The sequence below is a fragment of the Acipenser ruthenus genome, chromosome 3 (assembly GCF_902713425.1).
Source record: "Acipenser ruthenus chromosome 3, fAciRut3.2 maternal haplotype, whole genome shotgun sequence".
In the NCBI taxonomy this organism is placed as follows: Eukaryota; Metazoa; Chordata; class Actinopteri; order Acipenseriformes; family Acipenseridae; genus Acipenser; species Acipenser ruthenus.
This window is the reverse complement of record NC_081191.1, coordinates 92,220,213-92,240,760: the sequence shown is the minus strand read 5'-3', so window position 1 is coordinate 92,240,760 and position 20,548 is coordinate 92,220,213. Positions and strand designations below refer to the sequence as shown.

At 39.1% G+C, this 20,548-nt stretch overlaps 1 protein-coding gene across 1 annotated transcript in view; it reads right to left on the bottom strand.

Moving 5' to 3' along the window:
• Nucleotides 1–20,548, bottom strand: part of LOC117435667 (vasoactive intestinal polypeptide receptor-like) — a 62,975-nt gene that overhangs the window by 20,916 nt on the left and 21,511 nt on the right. The window contains exons 4-6 of the mRNA XM_059018770.1: nucleotides 18,687–18,790; nucleotides 17,257–17,354; nucleotides 16,575–16,707 (exon numbers count right to left, since the gene is read on the bottom strand). Coding sequence (XP_058874753.1) covers nucleotides 16,575–16,707; nucleotides 17,257–17,354; nucleotides 18,687–18,790 — 335 coding nt within the window. The remainder of the gene's footprint in view (nucleotides 1–16,574; nucleotides 16,708–17,256; nucleotides 17,355–18,686; nucleotides 18,791–20,548) is intronic.

The window sequence follows — 20,548 nt, the reverse complement described above, 5'->3', positions numbered from 1 at the left end:
ACATGTTTTTTTTTCAGTCCTAGGCGTAAAACCAATGCGCCGTTAATCTTGAACACATCAAATGAGCCCCAGTATTCTGACTGTTAAGACTCATATCTTAAATTCAGGAGCTGTGCAGAGAAAGCTCCAAACAAACTAGCCTGTGTGCAGCCTGCGGCAGACTGATCGCTGTGGGAGTTGGGACAGTGTCAAAGCGCTTCTTGAAATAAACACAGATGAGTCACAGGATGAGTAGAAGTAAAACTAATTGGGCATAAAGTAAAAGAAAGGAGCGTGGGGGGCTGGTGGTACACTGAAAGGCTTGGTAATAGAAAACAGGCTCCAAACGAATGGGTATTAAAAACTATTCAAATGTTAACAAAAAGCAGATTAATTGGCAGCGCCCATTTTCTTTGGAAACTATGTTGTGTTTCTGAAAGGAGAATCCACCCACTAATCACATTCATAATCAAACTGTTCCTTTAACCAAAATGTATTTCAATGTTTTATCATAAATAAACACATCTACAGTATTGTCCAGAACATAAGAACATAAGAAAGTTTACAAACGAGAGGAGGCCATTCAGCCCATCTTGCTCGTTTGGTTGTTAGAAGCTTATTGATACCAGAATTTCATCAAGCAGCTTCTTGAAGGATCCCAGAGTGTCAGCTTCAACAACATTACTGGGGAGTTGGTTCCAGACTCCCACAATTCTCTGTGTAAAAAAGTGCCTCCTATTTTCTGTTCTAAATGCCCCTTTATCTAATCTCCATTTGTGACCCCTGGTGCTTGTTTCTTTTTTCAGGTCAAAGAAGTCCCCTGGGTCGACATTGTCTATAACTTTTAGGATTTTGAATGTTTGAATCAGATCGCCACGTAGTCTTCTTTGTTCAAGACTGAATAGATTCAATTCTTTTAGCCTGTCTGCATACGACATGCCTTTTAAACCCGGGATAAATCAGTTTATGATTTAGTAAATTAAACTAGTTAATACAGTTGAACTATTATCTTTGCGTTAATTATTTTGCATATATTTCAAACAAAATGACATTGTGAATGTCTTGACAGCATCAGGGAGATGAGATCTACTGAGGCTCCAGTAGTTCCAGTAATGCTGAGGCAATGAGATCTACTGGCTCCAGTAATGCTGAGGCGATGAGATCTACTGGCTCCAGTAATGCTGAGGTGATGAGATCTACTGAGGCTCCAGTAAGGCTGAGGTGATGAGATCTACTGAGGCTCCAGTAATGCTGAGGCAGTGAGATCTACTGAGTCTCCAATAAGGCTGAGGCAATGAGATCTACTGAGGCTCCAGTAATGCCGAGGTGATGAGATCTACTGAGGCTCCAGTAAGGGTGAGGCAATAAGAACTACTGAGGCTCCAGTAAGGTTGAGATGATGAGATTTACTGAGGCTCCAGTAAGGCTGAGGTGACGAGATCTACTGAGGCTCCAGTAAGGGAGAGGCAATGAGATCTACTGAGGCTCCAGTAAGGTTGAGATGATGAGATCTACTGAGGCTCCAGTAAGGCTGAGGTGATGAGATCTACTGAGGCTCCAGTAATGCTGAGGTGATGAGATCTACTGAGGCTCCAGTAAGGCTAAGATGATGAGATCTACTGAGGCTCCAGTAAGGCTGAGATGATGAGATCTACTGAGGCTCCAGTAAGGCTGAGGTGACGAGATCTACTGAGGCTCCAGTAATGCTGAGGTGATGAGATCTACTGAGGCTCCAGTAAGGCTGAGATGATGAGATCTACTGAGGCTCCAGTAAGGCTGAGGTGACAAGATCTACTGAGGCTCCAGTAAGGGAGAGGCAATAAGATCTACTGAAGCTCCAGTAAGGCTGAGATGATGAGATCTACTGAGGCTCCAGTAAGGCTGAGGTGACGAGATCTACTGAGGCTCCAGTAAGGCTGAGGTGATGAGATCCACTGAAGCTCCAGTAAGGCTGCCCCTCCTTGTACTTCTCAAGAGCTGAAGTCCTGTACTCTTCAATATCCAGCCTCTATTTAATGCCTATGTTTTTGGACACATTGTGCACTTAGCTGTGTTTATAAAAAAGGCTTATGCTGAAGACATGGCATTTGAGAATAATGAATTAAGGGCACAGTTTAAAACAGCAGAGTCCTTATTCCTTTAGTGGTTAAAATGCAGGGTGTCTCTAAAACCTTTACTAATCTTGCGGAGAGCTGCTGTCAAAATGTTTATTCAAATCTGTGAACAGCAAAGAAGCCAAAGTAAAAGCTTTTAGGAAAAGGCCAGTGATGAAACCTGCAGCACTTTTACAGACTGCTAAGGAATCAACAGGCCTGTTCACACCCCAGTCTTTTTCATTGTAAACTTATAATAGAACAATTCATCCATGGGAGAGGTGACTGACTTCTTTGTGGGTGATACGTGACACATGACAAATACATTGACTTTGAAACTTTGCCCCAGGAACTTAAAAACAGCGCTTTCTTTTTTAATATGAAATTATCATGAATACAGTACTGCTTTGGAAATTTGATGAGATTACTGACGATGTATGTGTTTGAATATATACACACACACACACACACACACATATATATATATATATATAGTACAAATATGTTACAACACAAAGAAGTTACAACTACAATTATATCAATCCTGGAGCTGCTCTATACTACTGGGACTGTGCGAAAGGCTTGTTTAAACAATATAAATCACTTTCGCAATATAGGGTCGACAGAATATCCAGGAAGCAGCTATGAAAGAAAGATAATAATCTTTTTTTTATTCAAATCTGATTGCTTGCTGTACATAAGACAAGAAACATTCATTAACATGCACATGCGTTGTACATATAGAGGAGATCATTAGTGTAAATGTGCTTTTTATTATGCTCTTAGTATCTTGGACAGTTAATCAGCTGAAGACTCACACACAGTTTTCAGCTGTTTTAAGGAAAAAATATATTATATACGGTATAGAGATATATATATATATATATATATATATATATATATATATATATATATATATATATATATATATATATATATATATATATATATATTTTAAAAATAAATTAAAGCTGTATTTGTGTCGTGTTCCTATGTTGTTAATAGTTAATATAATTAAGAAAAATACAGCCTGGCAGTAATAAAGTTAATCAAGTAAAGCTCCACCGATTCATCTCACTGGGGGATTAGTCAAGGAAGTCCTATTGGTAAAGCATGAAGGTTAAATCCTCCAAGCTTATGCATGTGCATCCTTCTATAATCTTGGCCAATTGAAATGTCTTGTTTATGAATGAAAGTGTTAGTGACTGCATATTTTTCCACAGTACATCCTGTTTGTACATATCGTGGCTGCCAGTTCTGTACACTATGCTGCAAAGCGAGGAACTTGTCCCCATACCATTTCATTTATACTTCCATTCTCTTATAATGCGTAACACAAATAGCAGTCTCTTAAACTGCCGTCCCCAGACTACAGATCACTGCATTCCTCCTCTGCTCTGTGCTTGACTCTTCAAAGAGAGCTTGCAAGGAAAGCAGGAGCAGTGGAAGGAGCAACAGAGGTTTCCATGACAGACCCCAGAGTGTTCTGAGCACCATGTAGTTTTAAAAATGATCTAGCCAGGCTGGGATCAACATGGAACGTACTTACCAACCCAGCAACAGCTGCTTCACTTCAGACTTTAGTCACTGTCTCCTTTTACAAAAACCTTCCTATCTAAAGACATGTATGAGCAATTTCTCAAAACTGTAAACTGTGTCTTTCCAGCTGCCTGAAATATCATACTTAAGCCACACTTAGTCAAAATGCCCAGTCCAAATGTACTCACTGTCAGCAGTCAGGCTGTGAGCATGCACAGTATGACAGAGGTCTCTTCTACCTTTTAGGCTGCCAAATCTCCTGCAAAATAGTAAGACGTTAAGCTGAGGGAAGACAAAGCCACTTTGTGGCTTGGAACTTGGTTTCAGGAGACTAGGTTTCAAGCCACTGCACGGCACACCAGAGGAGACTTGGGGTTTGATACAACAAAGTTGCCTCAAACTAGGTTTCAAGCCACTGTTCCTGAAAAAGTGGCTTTGTGCTCCAGAGCTTTAGAAACAGAAATATTTTATTCTATACTGCCAAATGTTGGCACAGGTTCAAACCCATCAGCGGCATTGTGCCTCTGCCTGATAATTATTCCACAGCTAGCTAACTATCTAGCACTCTCTTTCCGACCTAATGGATCTCTACCTGCTGCATTAACTTCCGTATGAAGAGTGATTGCACTGTGTAGCTGGAAGAGCTTGTGACAAGGACAAAACATGTTCAGTGTCGGGCAGCATGACACACGGACTAATATCCGCGCTTCAGTGAAGGGAAGCGGAAAATGGATATCCTGGAGTTTCTGGAGCAGATTATTTGTCTGTGTCTGGAAAATAAATATACCATTAAAACAACCTTCCAAATCTATGAATCAACAACTAAAACAAATACATTATTATGTGGCTCATTCCATTCGAAGATATCTGCACCTTCAACGAGAATAAAACCTGGTAAGAGCTGCTTGAAAAAAACAGACGACTCAGTCCTCTTAGGCTAAAAGGAAAGGACTTTGCCGTCCACTTGCATAGAATTAGCAGGCTGAGGAAAATAGCTTCCCCAGTATACAGCACTTAACAATTCTCACTGACATTACGATATGATGATAGACTCACATGCTGTTAAATAGGTACAGACATCCAGATAGATGACTCTACACTGGCATGACAGATCAATGCTTCCTGCTTATCCTGTAACCGACACAATTTGAAATGGCAATAGCCAATATAGATGCTCCTTCTATCTTCACTTGATACAGATACAGAAAAATATTGCATTAACATAAACCCTTTGAGAATCAATAAAATAACCATTTGATTAATTAATGATATCCATTTAGAATGCTAAGTCATCTTTAAATACAGTAAACCCATGATTAATAAAAACAATTATACAACAATGTAATGCATTGATGGTTATGTTGCCTGAATTCATATGCATGTTGTATATGGGGTCCTATTCACAAAGCTTGAATGAGTTTTCAAGTCTGTATTTTTGAATGACTATGGTAGCCTAGTATTTGATTCTTTTAGAACAGTTTCATGAATATCAAACTTCATTTTATTCATAAAAGCATACTGAAAAACATTTTTTTTAAATAACTCTTACTCTCATTTGTCAGGATAGCCAATACAAGGTTTCAGTTTTAAGGCAAATATTACACAGGACTAAAATAATATAATGGTGTGAAACTGTAAACTACTAAGAACACCACATTAACCGTCCACCTGTCTGCAACTCAGCTGTTTCCTGCAAGTTTAATATTGTAACCATGGTTTCATTGCTTTGTATTTCAATGTAAGTTTAATATTGCAACCATGGTTTCATAAGAACATAAGGCCGTGGAGGTGGTCTGGTCTTCACCTCTCTCCCTCCTTACTCTTTTCTGTCCCCTCTGACCTCTCCTCACTCTCTGTTAACACCTTTGAATTTCACGCTGTCCAACTAACCTCTCCCTGTCAACTCCTGCTAATTGTACTGCACCATCCCCCTGGACCTCTCACTCACTTTCTCGATGAACTCGACCATCTCCTCTCCTCCCTCCCCTCTCTGTCTACCCCAACTGTCCTGTTAGGTGATTTCAATACCCATCTCTCCAACCCCACCCACTTCCTCTCCAAAACTCCTTCAAATAATCTCTCTCTCTCCATCCCTTCCTACCCACAAAGCTGTCCGTCATCTCACCTTCTCCAGGGCCTGCTGCCCCTCCACCCTCTCTGTCATCCCTCTGGACCTCTCTGATCACTATTTCACCTCTTTTTTTCTGTCTCTCCCCTCTCTCCTAACTCCACCTACCCCCACTGTCACCTCCCACCTCCACTCTCTCTCTCCTCTGTCCTTGCCTCCACCGCTCTCTCTTACCTCCCTCCTATCGACTCCTTCTCCCAACTCTCTGTAGACTCTGCTACCTTCTGTCCCCTCACCTCCCGAACTGCCCGCCCCTCCCCTCCCCAACCCTGGCTCTCCTCTGTGCTCCACTCAGCAAGAACCAAACTAAGCTCTGCTGAAAAGAAATGGAAGAGAACCAAACTCCCTATTGCCCTAGACCTCTGCCGCTCCCTCCTTTCCTCCTTCTTCTCTACTCTCTCCTCTGCTAAATGCTCCTATTTCCAATCTATTATCCAATCCTCCATTAACAACCCCTGGAAACTATTCTCTACCCTCTCCCCCCTCCTCCTCCCTCCTCTATCTCCTCTGATGACATTGCCTCTTTCTTCTCCTCTAAAATCTCTGAAATCCACAAACTCTTTAACACCTCTCCCTCCCCACCCCCTGCCGATCCAACCCCTTCTCCTCCTTCTCTCCCCTCTCGGACTCTGACTTCTCCTCCCTCCTCCAGGGCCACAAACCCACCACGTGCACCCTGGACCCCCTCCACACTCACCTTTTTCAAGCTGCTCCCCTTCATCTCCTCCCTTCTCAACACCTCTCTGGCCTCTTTCCCTCTGCCTTCAAACAAGCCTCTATCACCCACTTCTCAAAAAACCTATCCTCGACCCCACCTCCCTCCAGAACTACCTGTCTCCCTCTTATCCTTCCTCTCTAAAACCCTTGAGCGGGCAGTACACCACCAGCTCTCTGCTTTCTTGTCTAACCACTCTCTGCTCAACCCTCTCCAATTCTGAACCTGCTGTAAGTGATTGATAAGTTTACAAGGTAGACCAGCCAATAGGGTGTTACAGTAGTCCAGACGGGATGAAACAAACACATGAATTAAAATTTCTATGTCAGATTCTGCAAGATACAAACAGACTTGAGGTATATTCCGCAAATGATAATAAGCAGACTTCACTACAGTTGAAATGCAATGCTGAAAACTAAGAGTAGAATCAAATAAGACTCCAAAACTTATCACAGCTTGCGAAGAATCAAATAAGACTCCAAGACTTATCACAGCTTGCGAAGAATCAAATAAGACTCCAAGACTTATCACAGCTTGCGAATGGGGGGGCTGCCAAAGGTCATTGGTTGTTGGATTTTATTTAATGCTGTTTTAGAGTTAATTAAAATAAACTCAGTTTTATTTGCATTTAACTGCAAAACATTTTTTGACATCCATGCCCCTATTCTTTCAAGCCAAGTTGATAGTCTGGAATTTACGTTCACATCATCTGATTATTTGATTTCCATTACACGAGACTAGAAGTTAAAACTTCATGCTGATTTGAACTCGGCTCTCGCCAAGATAAGCACCAACTAAGACGTAGCTTTACAGTAAACTAATGTGATCCATATGTGTCTCCATCCATTTACGTTTCCTTCCATATGATGATGGAGATATTCTTCTGTCTGGTGTTAATGGCTGAAGTGTAATGCTGGCTCCAGGGATCAGCTTATTTTGCCTCCCTGGCGCATCAGCACACACAATGGCTGTGATCCTGGTTCCGGGGATCAACCACAGTGCGGCCTCCCCAGCGCATCAGCATGACAACCGTCTGGATTGAGCTAAGTAGGGTACATCTCTGGGGTCTTCAAGTGGGCACCTTCCATCCTCAGCATTTCGTCGACTAGCCCACAACACCTCAAGAGGGCTCGACGGTGATTCTGGCATCCCAGCATCACCCCCCTCCGTCCCCCACTCAACTCAGCCCAGCTTACTTACCTGTACATCAGAGTTTCTTTCTTTCTATTGTGCTTGAGATCCCCAGCCAGAATCTTTCCGTCTCAACCACAGCCAGTTGCTGCTCCTCTCTGCTGCTTCAGATAAGTTCTTCACTGTGCGACGCAACTCTTGGCCACTGAATCCGACGTCTCAGAGACTCATTTTAAAATAGATCTGTGTGTCGTCGGCATAAGAGTGGAAATTAAAACAAATTAAAAAGCAAATGACCAAGAACAGAGCCCTGTGGAACCACAGAAACAACAAGAGAATTAGCCGATTTTGATCCTCCAAAGGACACACATTGATGTTGGGACGTTACAATGGTTTGCAGAAGTATTCACCCCCGTGCAAAGTTTTCAGATTTTGTTAAATTACAAATAATTTATGCACAGTTTTTCAAACAAATATTTTTTATTCAAAGCTGTAGTGGTTAAACTCAACACTGCTATATGAGGAGGAGGTTAAATGTCAGCAAAACTTACAAAGAAAATGTACAAAATTTAATTTACTAGTTGCATAAGTATTCAGCCCCTTTATTCAGTACTTGGTAGAAGCAGCTTTTGCAGCAATTACTGCTATGAGTCTTTTTGGATAGGTCTCTACTAGCTTTGCACAGTAGGATGGTGAAAGTTTTGCCCATTCTTCACAGGAAAATTGCTCCAGTTCAGATAAGTTTGTTGGGGATCGTCGATGGACTGCAATCTTCAAGTCTCGCAATAAATTTTCGATTGGATTCAAGTCAGGACTTTGATTGGGCCCCTCAAGAACATTAATTCTCTTCTTGTTCAACCACTCCAGTGTGGCTTTGGCTTTGTGCTTCGGGTATTGTCCTACTGAAATGTGAATTTCCTCCCCAGTTTCAGAGTCTTGGCTGACTCAAACAGGTTTTCGCCTGTACTTTGCACCATCCATTCTCCCCTCTATCCTGACAAGCTTCCCAGTCCCTGCTGAAGAGAAGCATCCCCATAACATGATGATGCCACCACCATGCTTGACAGTTGGGATGGTGTTGACTGGGTGATGTGCAGTGTTGGGCCGCGCCAGACGTAACGCTTGGAATTTAGACCGAAAAGTTCAATTTTTGTCTCGTCTGACCACAAAACCTATTTCCACATGTCTGCAGTATCATCTACATGCTTTTTCGCAAACTCCATAGTGCTTTAAGATGAGTCTTTTTGAGTAGTGGCTTCTTTCTTGCCACCCATCCATACAGGCCAGCTTTGTGTAGGGACTGGCTTATTGTTGATGTGTGAACACTGACTCTCATCTCAGACACAGAACTCAAGGTCATTGTTGGCTTCAGAGTGACATCCCGAACCAGCCTCCTGTTTGCCCGGCTGCTCAGTTTGGGAGGGCGACCTGATCTAGGTAGTGTCTGGGTGGTATGATGCATCTTCCACTTCTTAATGATGGACTTCACTGTGCTGAGAGGGATAATCAGCACCTTTGACATTTTTTTGTATCCTTCTACTGCTCTGTGCCTCTCTACCACTTTATCCCTGACTTGTTTCGAAAGCTCCTTGGTCTTCATGGTTGCTTTGTTGGATCACTGTGAGTTGCAGCTTGAAAGTCTTTATATAGGGGTTGAATATTTATGCAATGCATATTTATGTTTTTCTCTGTAAATCTTACTTATTTATATTCAATATGCATTTTTAACTTAATCAATGTGGAGTAGTTGTTGTAGATCCTACATATAAAGTCTAATTTGAAAGCGTCGTGAAGTACGCTCAGGTGCCAACAAAATGTGAAAACTTTGCAGGGGGGTGAATACTTCTGCAAACCACTGTAAAAAGGACCGCACCTAGGAGAGTACTGTGCCAGTAATGCCAATAGTTTTCTCAAGGCGATCAAGAAGAATTGTGTGATCAATGGTGTCAAATGCAGCAGATATATCCAAAAAGACAATCCCTGATAACAGCCTCTCATCTGCATTCAGCAGGATGTCATTAACACCTTTGATGAGTGCAGACTCTGTACTGCAATGACATATCTCATCAACTAACCCAGTTAGTTGAACAGCATAACCAGGTCACCACTGTGGTTATTCATACTGGCACAAACAACATAAGGCTGAGACAATCTGAAATCCTCAAGGCACATTTCAGAGAGCTGATTATAAAACTAAAACAATGGGACAAAGAAATAATTATTTCTGGGGCAAAGCTAATTTGCTAATAAGGTAATAAGGGGCTAATTTGCTGAATATCTCTCTATTCTATCATCTAATTATGACAGGATTATTTTAATTGGAGATTTTAATCTACATATTGACACAGAGATTGGTTTAAGGGTTCTTGACTTTCTACAGCTATTGGAATCTTTAGACTTTGTGTAACATGTAACTGGGTCTACTCACAATCATGGCCATACCTTAGATCTTGTAATCACTCGTGGTGTAACTGTGCAAATCTCCTCTATAATTGATCTTAATGTCGCTGATCATTACCTCATTCTATTTGAAGCAATCCTTCCCTTACCTAAAAAGAGGGAGACTCTTACTTTTAAAAGCCATACAGTTAATTATCTTACTGCTAGAACATTTGCGGAGAAAATAAGCTCTGCTTCACCTGTGCCTATACAGTCTTTGTCTATAGCTGAGCTGCTTGATAGATTTAAGCATCTTTGTGCATTGACTTTTGATGCTGTTGCCCCATTTAAGACCAGACTAGTCACACAAAATCATAAAGCTCCATGGATTAATGATACTATCCACCAAATGAAAAGGGAATGTCATAAAATGGAGTGTAAATGGAAAGCCACGAGACTACAAGTTCATTATGACATTATGAAAGAAAATTTAGTAAGCTAAAATGAAGCAATAAAGTCAGCTAGGTGTCGCTATTTCTCGAATCTTATTGAGGAAAAGAAGAACAATTCCTGGGTCCTTTTTTCTGTATTTGAGAGATTGGCAAATCCTTCCCTCAACATTCACTGTGATTCATCTACTGATAGGTGTAATGCATTTCTTAATTTCTTTCAGTCTAAATTAGACACTATCAGAAAACATATCCCTGTTCGTGGTTCTGACTTATACATTCCAGATACGCCAAGTGCATCAGCAATGGATTCCTTTTTGTTAATTACAACACAGGAACTAAATATGATTGTGATGCAGATTAAATCTGCTACTAGTTCATTAGATCCCATTCCTACTAGGTTCCTTAAGGATGTTTTCAATTACTTGTGCAGTGATATTCTTGCAATAATAAATACCTCTCTTGAAACAGTAATAGTGCCAGTTCAATTTAAAACTGCTGGAATAGAGCCTTTGCTTAAGAAACCTAACCTAGACAGCTTGGTGCTGAATAATTTTAGACCTATTTCCAATCTGCCTTTTCTTGTAAAGGTCCTTGAAAAAATAGTGCTAAAATAATTAAATGAACACCTGATTTCTAACAAAGTTTTTGAAAAATTTCAGTCAGGTTTCCGTTCTTACCATAGCACAGAAACTGTCTTATTAAAAGTAACGAATGACCTGTTGATAAATACAGATTCAAAAGCTATCTCCATCTTGGTTTTGTTAGATCTCAGTGCTGCATTTGACACTGTGGATCATGACATTCTTTTAGATGGGTGGGACTTGAAGGAAATGTTTTGATGTGGTTTCGATCCTATCTGTCAAATTGACAATACTTTGTTTCAGTGGGAGAGTTTTCATCTCAATTGGCAAATATAACCTGTGGTGTTCCAAAGGGCTCTATCCTTGGTCTTGTTTTGTTTTCTCTACATATATTGCCCCTGGGTAAGGTTATTCGTAAACATGATGTTAGCTTCCACTGCTATGCTGATGATACACAATTGTATATCTCTGTGAAACCTGGTGACACTTCCAATATACCTGTACTATTGGACTGCAGTTCTGATATCAAAATGTGGATGTCCCAAAAACTCTTACAGTTAAATTCCGACAAGACTGAATTCTTAGTAGTTGGTTCTCAGAAACAAGACTTGTTAGGAGTCAAATTGGGTGACCTGACTCCCCATCTAAAATCTGAAGTGAGAAATCTGGGTGTCATTTTGGATTCTGAACTAAGTTTTGAGTCACACATTAAAAAAAATTACAAAATTATCTTTTTACCATCTTAGAAATATTGTTAAAATCAGATATTTTATTATGTTTACTGATGCTGAAAAATGAGTCCATGCTTTTATTTCTTCTAGATTAGAATATTGTGATTCCCTCTTTGCCGGACTCACTAGCCACATTATGTCTCAGTTGCAGCTTGTGCAGAATGCAGCTGCTAGAGTTTTAACTAAAACAAAAAAGACAGCACACAACACTCCTGTGCTGGCATCTCTGCACTGGCTCCCAGTAACATACAGGATTGATTTTAAGATTTTAATGTTACCATATAAAGCTCTAAATGGGGTGGCTCCAGATTATTTGACAGAGATGTTGACTCCCTATGAGCCTCAACGGGTATTGAGGTCTGTTAGTTGTGCCCTTCTCTGTGTTCCAAGGGTGAGTCTAAAGAGGAAGAGAGAAGTAGCCTTTTGTGTTCAAGCCCCTCGACTCTGGAACTCCCTGCCCGAGTCAGTTAAAAGTGCTTCCTCCCTGGAAAAGTCAAAGCTCAAGGCACATCTTTATAACTTAGCCTTTTAATTTCCACTTTTTAAGCTTATTTGTATTTGTATTTTATTCTAATTTTTATTGTATTTTTAAAATATACTACTCTGTTTTTAACTGTCTGCAAAGTGCTTTGAACCACTGTGTATGAAAGGCGCTCTATAAATAAAGGTTATTATTATTATTATTATTATTATTATTATTATTATTATTATTATTATTATTATTATTATTACTATGTTGTTTCCAAAAGCCTGATTGAAATTTGTCAAAGAGATTATTAGCAGAGAGATATGCAGACAACTGAGCAACAACAACCTTTTCCAAGAATTTTTTCAAGGAAAGGTAAATTAGAAATGGGACGATAATTAGAGAAGACATCAGGATCCAATGTAGATTTTAAGTACTGGTTTTACAATTGCCAACTATATGGAGCAGTTCCAGTTTTTAGGGAGAGATTCACAATATTACAAATCACAGGAGTAAGCGTATCTGCACAATGACGGAGAATGTTAGTCAGCCAAGGATCAAGAGAACACGAGGTGGAACGAGCTTTATTGATAATATCTAAAACATCAGTAATATCAGTTGTAGCAAAATGCGCAAGTTTATGTGGAGCTACTATGGTCTCGATGCCCATATCAGTTAAATCTTCACTAGAAGAGAATTCCTTATTGTAACAATCTTGTCAGTGAAGAAATTAGCAAAGTTATCAGGATCCAATACTGAAGTACCTGCATCACATGTTGATGTTATAAGCTGAATGTTTGAATTAATACTCTAGGGTTTCCCTGCCCCTCAGTTATAATAGAAAAATACTAATTAGACCTGGCAGAATTGTAATCTGTAATCAAGAAGGTGTTTTTTCCACATTTCTTTGTGAACAACAAGACCCGATCGCTTCCACTGGCGCTTCAGTTTTCTACCAGTTGTTGTTAGAGCCCTAAGCTCATCATTGAACCAAGGAGTAGAACGTCTTATTTTAATAATTCCAGTTTTAAGTGGGGCAATATAGTTAATTGTGTTTGTCAAGGTCAAATTGTAAAGTGCCACGGCATCATCAACATTACTCGGTACTACATTTACTAATGGTGAAGAGGCAAGACAATCATTAAAGACCACTGGATCTAAAAGACTCTTTGTACGGTAAGTAATTTCCTTAGTTTGTTTAGGTTGTTTGAAAAAAGGAAAATTAATTTTTGCAGTAATTAAGAAATGATCACATATAGTTAGATCTTGTAACACAAGATCAGAAAGTTCTCTAGCTTTACAGATATAAAGATCTAAAATATTTTAAAAATCACGGTATTGGGGTAATTTCACAATTTCTGCGCAGCCTGTGAAATCACGATTTACACAGGGACTTGGTTATGCTGTGCATTTACCAAGGTTTACCATGGTTTGCGATGTTTTTTAATATAAATATGATCATACCTCTATGAGCTTTACAATGCTTACCTATCATTTACCAAGCTTTCACTATGATCTGTTACACTTTGCCATGCTTTTACTATGATAACATTTTATAAGGGTTGTCTGTCTTAATATGTGGAACGAAATTTTACAAGTGGTTAGAGCTAATGCTTAATCTCATATTATAAACCCAGCATAAGATGCAGCATTTCAGGTCATTATCTGCCAATGAGCGCCCATTAGTGTAAACAATAGGCCTCCTTCCTGTGTTTTAAACAAGCAATATCAAACCACTTTCATATAAAAAGTAATGCAATAATAAATACAATAACCCAGAGTATCTGATGTGTTGAACATCAGTATTTAAGGGCTGGGTAGCTCTCTCAGTAATACTAATACAATGAAATTCATCCTAGACCCATCTATATAAATAACGTTCTACTAAATACTATATACTGCTATATTTATCACTATTTCAAATTCAAATGCAATGATATCTGGTTTGCATATCTGTGACAGGGTGAATGACCTTGAATACAGTAAGTTAATCACTTGAATAATGTAAGTTAAATCACTTGAATTACAAATTCTTATTTTGTTTTCTTTATTAAATGTACCGGTACAATATCATCCACTCACCACTTCAGCACAGTTTAAAAGTGTTAATTTCCCACCAAATGCATAAAAACAATAATAACTTTGACCTGTGTTTAAACGCTGTTTCCGTTAAAGGCTACTTTGTGTTACTTTGTGTTACTTTGTGCTACTTTTGTGAAAACCGAGTCATACAAAAGTCAAATCCATTGTATTGACTCTAGATCGAATCCATTGCATTGACTCTAGATCAAACCCATTGCATTGACTCTAGATTGAATCCATTGCATTGACTCCAGATCGAATCCATTGCATTGACTCTAGATCGAACCCATTGCATTGACTCTAGATTAAACCCATTGCATTGACTCTAGATCAAACCCATTGCATTGACTCTAGATCAAACCCATTGCACTGACTCTAGATCAAACCCATTGCATTGACTCTAGATCAAATCCATTGCATTGACTCTAGATCAAATCCATTGCATTGACTCGATCAAATCCATTGGTTTGCACCTGATACCAAGGTATAACTACTCTTGGACTCAGATCCATGTGATTAAAAAGCACTATTGTCCTGAAAACACTTCTGCCTTGGCTGTTTCTGGTTACAATACCTGCTGAACTTATTACCACATTCGTACTGTAGATTTACTGGCCAGTAACTGTTTCCAATAGAGTGCTGTCTGATGCTGAGGGAACACGAAGCCACTTTGTGGCTTAGAACTTGGTTTCAGGAGACTAGGTTTCAGGCCACTGCGTGGCACACCAGGGGAGTTTGACACAGCAAAAACTAGGTATTTCGGTCTCCTGGAAACAGGTTTCAAGCCACTGTTCCTGAAAAGGGTTTAGATTGGTTTGCATTATACAGCTTGAAGTGTATTGTAATGGCTACAGACCTCCAGGCAACATTTTCTGGGAACCTTTCAAGAAACTAGTTATGGTATTTCATTGGTTTTTCCCCCATGTGAAAAAATCAAACAATAACCTCACATGAATTTTCATTTCAGAAACTTTTTCTTGAAAATGTTGCTTTCCTAGAAAAGTTTTTCTGGTGCTTCATGGCCTTAAAACTCAAATGATACAAATATTTTAAAAATATTCATATTTTCATTTTTCTTTTTAAATTAGTCACCAAACATAATGTTTGTTTGCCAAGTTTAGTGTAGACTTTAAAACAGCAGCTGTTCAATGCTATTGTATTGCAGAATCAGCTGGAAATTAATACAAACTTTCCACTACTGTGAATCACCCTCCATAGAAACATAAAGTAAAACCCACTCAGCTGAACCACATTGTAAACCAATGGAGTCCAACGTGATGACTGATAACTTACAACTGTGTTTAAGTGCCAGTTGAACTGCTTACTTACTTGTGTGAAGCTCGTAACATCTGAAACAGTAACAGAGTTAAACAGTCTCAGATAAGACTGTTACTTTACAACCCTTTTTGTTTACTTCTTCTGACTGTAGATGAAAGCTGTGATGGGGCACAAAGCAATTACAGTGGCACACTGCACACTGGCAGAAGCAGTCATTAAACACTGCTTGCCACAAAGAAGCAAACTATAATCAAAATCAAAACTAAGCCCATAATTGACTCATTAATGTTTCAGGGTTTGTAAGCTACAGGGCCAGATTTAATTGAAAAAAACCCACAAAAACAGAAGCAATACATTGCGTGTAATATAAAAGGTGCGCTCAAACTGAGCTTTCTAAAAGACACGGAGTGGTGGATAAAGGACATGTTTTGCTGGAATAGTTGCAGACAATATGGTATTAAACAGTTAAGACATGAAATTCTACAACAATATAGAGTATCCATGGAAATAAAGCATGCCTGATAAATTCAGCACAATTAGCACAGGCAGTCTCAAAGAGGGAGGACAGTGATAAGGAGGGCAAACTTCCTCTCCTCAAAGAGCTTGTCTATAGCAGACATACCCAGAATGCAATGTGTTGAAGCGCACGTCTGCAATGAGGTAGGCTTGTCTATAGCAGACATACCCAGAATGCAATGTGACCAGGGTTGTATGAAAGTCAGTGATCTAACAGACAGGCAACAGCTCAAAATATAGAATGAAAAACATAAATCAACCTGCTCTTATGTACAGTGTAGTGGAACAAAAATAACGTCGCACACACTGTACTTAGGGTTATTAAAACATTAAATATGGGTTAATTATAAAAAAAATGTGATAATTATGGCTATATAAATTGAAACAATAAAGCATAGGCTAGAATTAAGGATTTGTGCTGCTGTACGCTGTATGCAGTATGCCGTTTTATTTTTAACATTGAAAAAGTTCTTCTAAAATAGAAGGTTAATAAAATTAACTTACTGAACCAACAAAGCAGTGATCAGATTCTCCGCTTTCAAAAAGAACCACATCCTTTACAAAGACAGCAACGGCCCTCAAAATGAAGGACATGAACAGGTGCATATGTATGTAGTTTCTTGTGCAGTGCAATTTCCTAGAAAGAAATAAGAAACGCACCACAGAATGACATTTTGAAATATTTTGCACTTATGCTTTGTAACATACAGTACATGCTGTTTTGTCATTAAAGGTTACAGGGCTGTGAACGTCTGTGTATTTGGGAGCATTAGCACAGTACAAATGACCAGACCAGGGCTGAAAGCTGAGGTCTCTTTACAGATTACCAGTGTTGATATAACTCTCGTACACAAGCTTGAAGTCCTCGAACTCTAGTACATACCACTTTATTGTTAATGTACATGTTTAAACAACCCAGCTACAATTCTCTGTGGATTTCTCAGTGTGTTCGGGTACGCAGTCACTGATTCATGTACTATTCAAGGATTCTTTTTTTAATTAGAATTTCAAACAGGGTTTAAGCATCTTGTGCAATTAGCACTGTATGCCTTCAGGAGAGATCCACGCTTTTAAATGAATCAGATGAAACAAATATCCACTGTAAAGAATATTACAAAATACAATGCTGTCAACTCCTCAGTCCTTACCTGAATACACATAGAATGATCATGAGTACAGTCCTTACCTGAATACACATAGAATGATCATGGCTACAGTGAGGGAAATTAGAGACAAGCTGTGTCCAACAGTGTAGCCAATCTTCACTGTCCCAAAGAACTGGGTCTAGGAAAAAGAATCACAGCACATAGTAAATAATATTAAATAATGTATTAACAGTACAACAATACTGCCATGTTTAATATGGTACATAGTGTGACGTATGAGCATAAAAATGATAGCCAAGACGCAGTCATGGTAAAAATATAATGCTTTGTAATACACTGAGAGTCAACAGTATCTACAACTGCAGTCTGGCCCCAAGCCAGAAACAAATCTTAACGACATCACAAAGTCAGAAATCACGTCTCTCGTGTGAACAGTGAATTATCACCTTCCCTGTCATTCGGTTGCTGTTCTCAAGCCTTCTTTACACATCCAGAGGGTGACTCCCTTTCCAAGCATGTTCCTGTCACAAACTGAACTATTCTGCTTTCCATGTAAAAATAAGGCTCTGCTTTACAGCTTTCAGAAACTTTTCTTTTGTTTGTTTTAGCTATAATTTTTCGTTATGCAGTGTAACACAGGGAACACACTGTATCCCATCTCTTATTCTGATGTGATTCCTAATGTATGGACTGGAACTGGAGACAAACTGCAATAAGGACTAGATGCTTTTTACTAAGAAAGGAAAGAAAAGCACCCAATAACTCTGATGTTTCATTTAGGCCTTGTAGGTAAGTTGTTACCTATTTGTAATATAACTGTATGGATCCTCCAAAAATGCACTAATGACGATTTGGAGTATACAGTTTGAGAATCTGCTCCTAAATATTAAAATGTCATAGTTTTAGTAAAACTGCCAGCCCAGAGTTCAACTTCATCAACATATCATCATATGAAGTGAGGGCAGAACTAAAAGCCCTTTCCTGATCACCGATAGATGAAGTGAGGGCAGAACTAAAAACCATTTCCTGATCACTGATAGATGAGGTGAGGGCAGAACTAAAAGCCCTTTCCTGATCACTGATAGATGAAGTGAGGGCAGAACTAAAAGCCCTTTCCTGATCACTGATAGATGAGGTGAGGGCAGAACTAAAAGCCCTTCCCTGATCACCAACAGATGAAGTGAGGGCAGAACTAAAAGCCCTTTCATGATCACTGATAGATGAAGTGAGGGCAGAACTAAAAGCCCTTTCCTGATCACTGATAGATGAAGTGACGGCAGAACTTAATTCCTGATCACTGATAGATGACCACATGTCTGCACAACTTGCATATGAAATTGCTTTTATGGGATATTTTTTACTAACATGTTCCAATCTGAACATTCCATCTGTATGTTATTTAGGAACCACAGGGCGTGCATTCAGCTGAAAACCTGCTTAGAATGCTGGGGTAGGTGAGACCTTTCCAGTCATACACTGCAGAGCCACACAGATAACAAACTTTACAAACCTCTTCCATAGCAGAAGTGTTGACATCATAGCCACAAGCCACAGCATAGGAGACAGGATGCATGTCAGCCCAGCCTTGCTTAGTGCAGCTCCGCGTGACGTTACCTATGAGGCAACAATATACAGCTTTACACATTTCCTACACCCAAGGGTTTCAGCATGCTCAATCTGGTCATGGTCATCTGCCTTGAAAAACATTGCATTCTTCTAATTAACACATTTTATCTCACCAAAGAAACCAATGCCAGGTGATACGTTTTTTTGTAGTTTTTTAGGGTGATTGAACTACAAAATAAACTACATTGTGAAGGAAAATCATTAGTGTGTTGTATATTCTATGCCTTTAGTAGAAGAGAGGTAAGGATGTAAAGACATTTTTCCTTTCAGATTGATGTGGAACGCTTTGTGTAATAAGCAGTGAGGGTGCTGTATCTTTTGACTGATTCTGCTTTTTTTTGCACTGTAATTCCAGTACAGTGTATTCGCAGAGGTTCACATTTTTTCAATAAGACAGAATACAAATATATCAGTACGCATCACTGGCAAATGCATAAGGTGCTCATTCGAGCGAGGGGAAGAAACTTCTATTGTCATGACACATGCACATTGAAAACAAAACGTTCCCATTATTGTCCGGGTAGAGAATGAAATAAAGTCCTGTCTTGATAACTGGTTTAATAGGGAATGGGACATGCTGAGGTTACTTCAGCTGTGAAAAGGATGATCTGTGTCACATGACTAGAGTTAGGAATGTTGAGTTTAATGGTCATGAATTGGACCATGTAGTTGTTGACTTGGCATATTAAATATCATTGACCCCGAAAAAAGCTTTTACAAACTAGGGGCTCTGGAATGGAACCAAATAACTCAGCTACAGCTTGGGAAGGTTTTTAAATGTGGATGTTTTCATAAACCTTTTATCATTGCAAAAGCGAGGAGTCGAGGTTTAAAAACATCTTATGGCAGCTCAAATTTCATATTATTCATATTATTCAGAGGGAGAACAATGAGAGCACAGTGAACCACTTCAGTGGCACCCCTTCCTAGAAAGACAACTTTTGTTCTTTTGTCAGGACTTTAAACATGAGGATCATAGTTTATATATATATATATATATATATATATATATATATATATATATATATATATATATATATATATATATTTGATGAACACTTGCAATTGATGTAATATCTAGTACAATATTTGAGATCATAAGCAAAAACAAGCATATGGTGTTTTAATGTTTATTTTGTCAGGTTACTGGTGAACTCCTAATAAAGTCAACTTGCTTCTTGGCACAATGTTTGCTCAGCCCTTATATATATGATGCCATGGAAATCTGAGGTCTTCTTGCTGTTCTCAATACAGAGCTATCAAAAGAGATAAAGATAATTCATATCAGCGGCTCATACAGAGCTATCAGAAGAGATAAAGAGAATTCATATCAGCGGCTCATACAGAGCTATCAGAAGAGATAAAGAGAATTCATATCAGCGGCTCATACAGAGCTATCAGAAGAGATAAAGAGAATTCATATCAGCGGCTCATACAGAGCTATCAGAAGAGATAAAGAGAATTCATATCAGCGGCTCATACAGAGCTATCAGAAGAGATAAAGAGAATTCATATCAGCGGCTCATACAGAGCTATCAGAAGAGATAAAGAGAATCCATATCAGCGGCTCATACAGAGCTATCAGAAGAGATAAAGAGAATTCATATCAGCGGCTCATACAGAGCTATCAGAAGAGATAAAGAAAATTCATATCAGCGGCTCATACAGAGCTATCAGAAGAGATAAAGAGAATTCATATCAGCGGCTCATACAGAGCTATCAGAAGACATAAAGAGAATTCATATC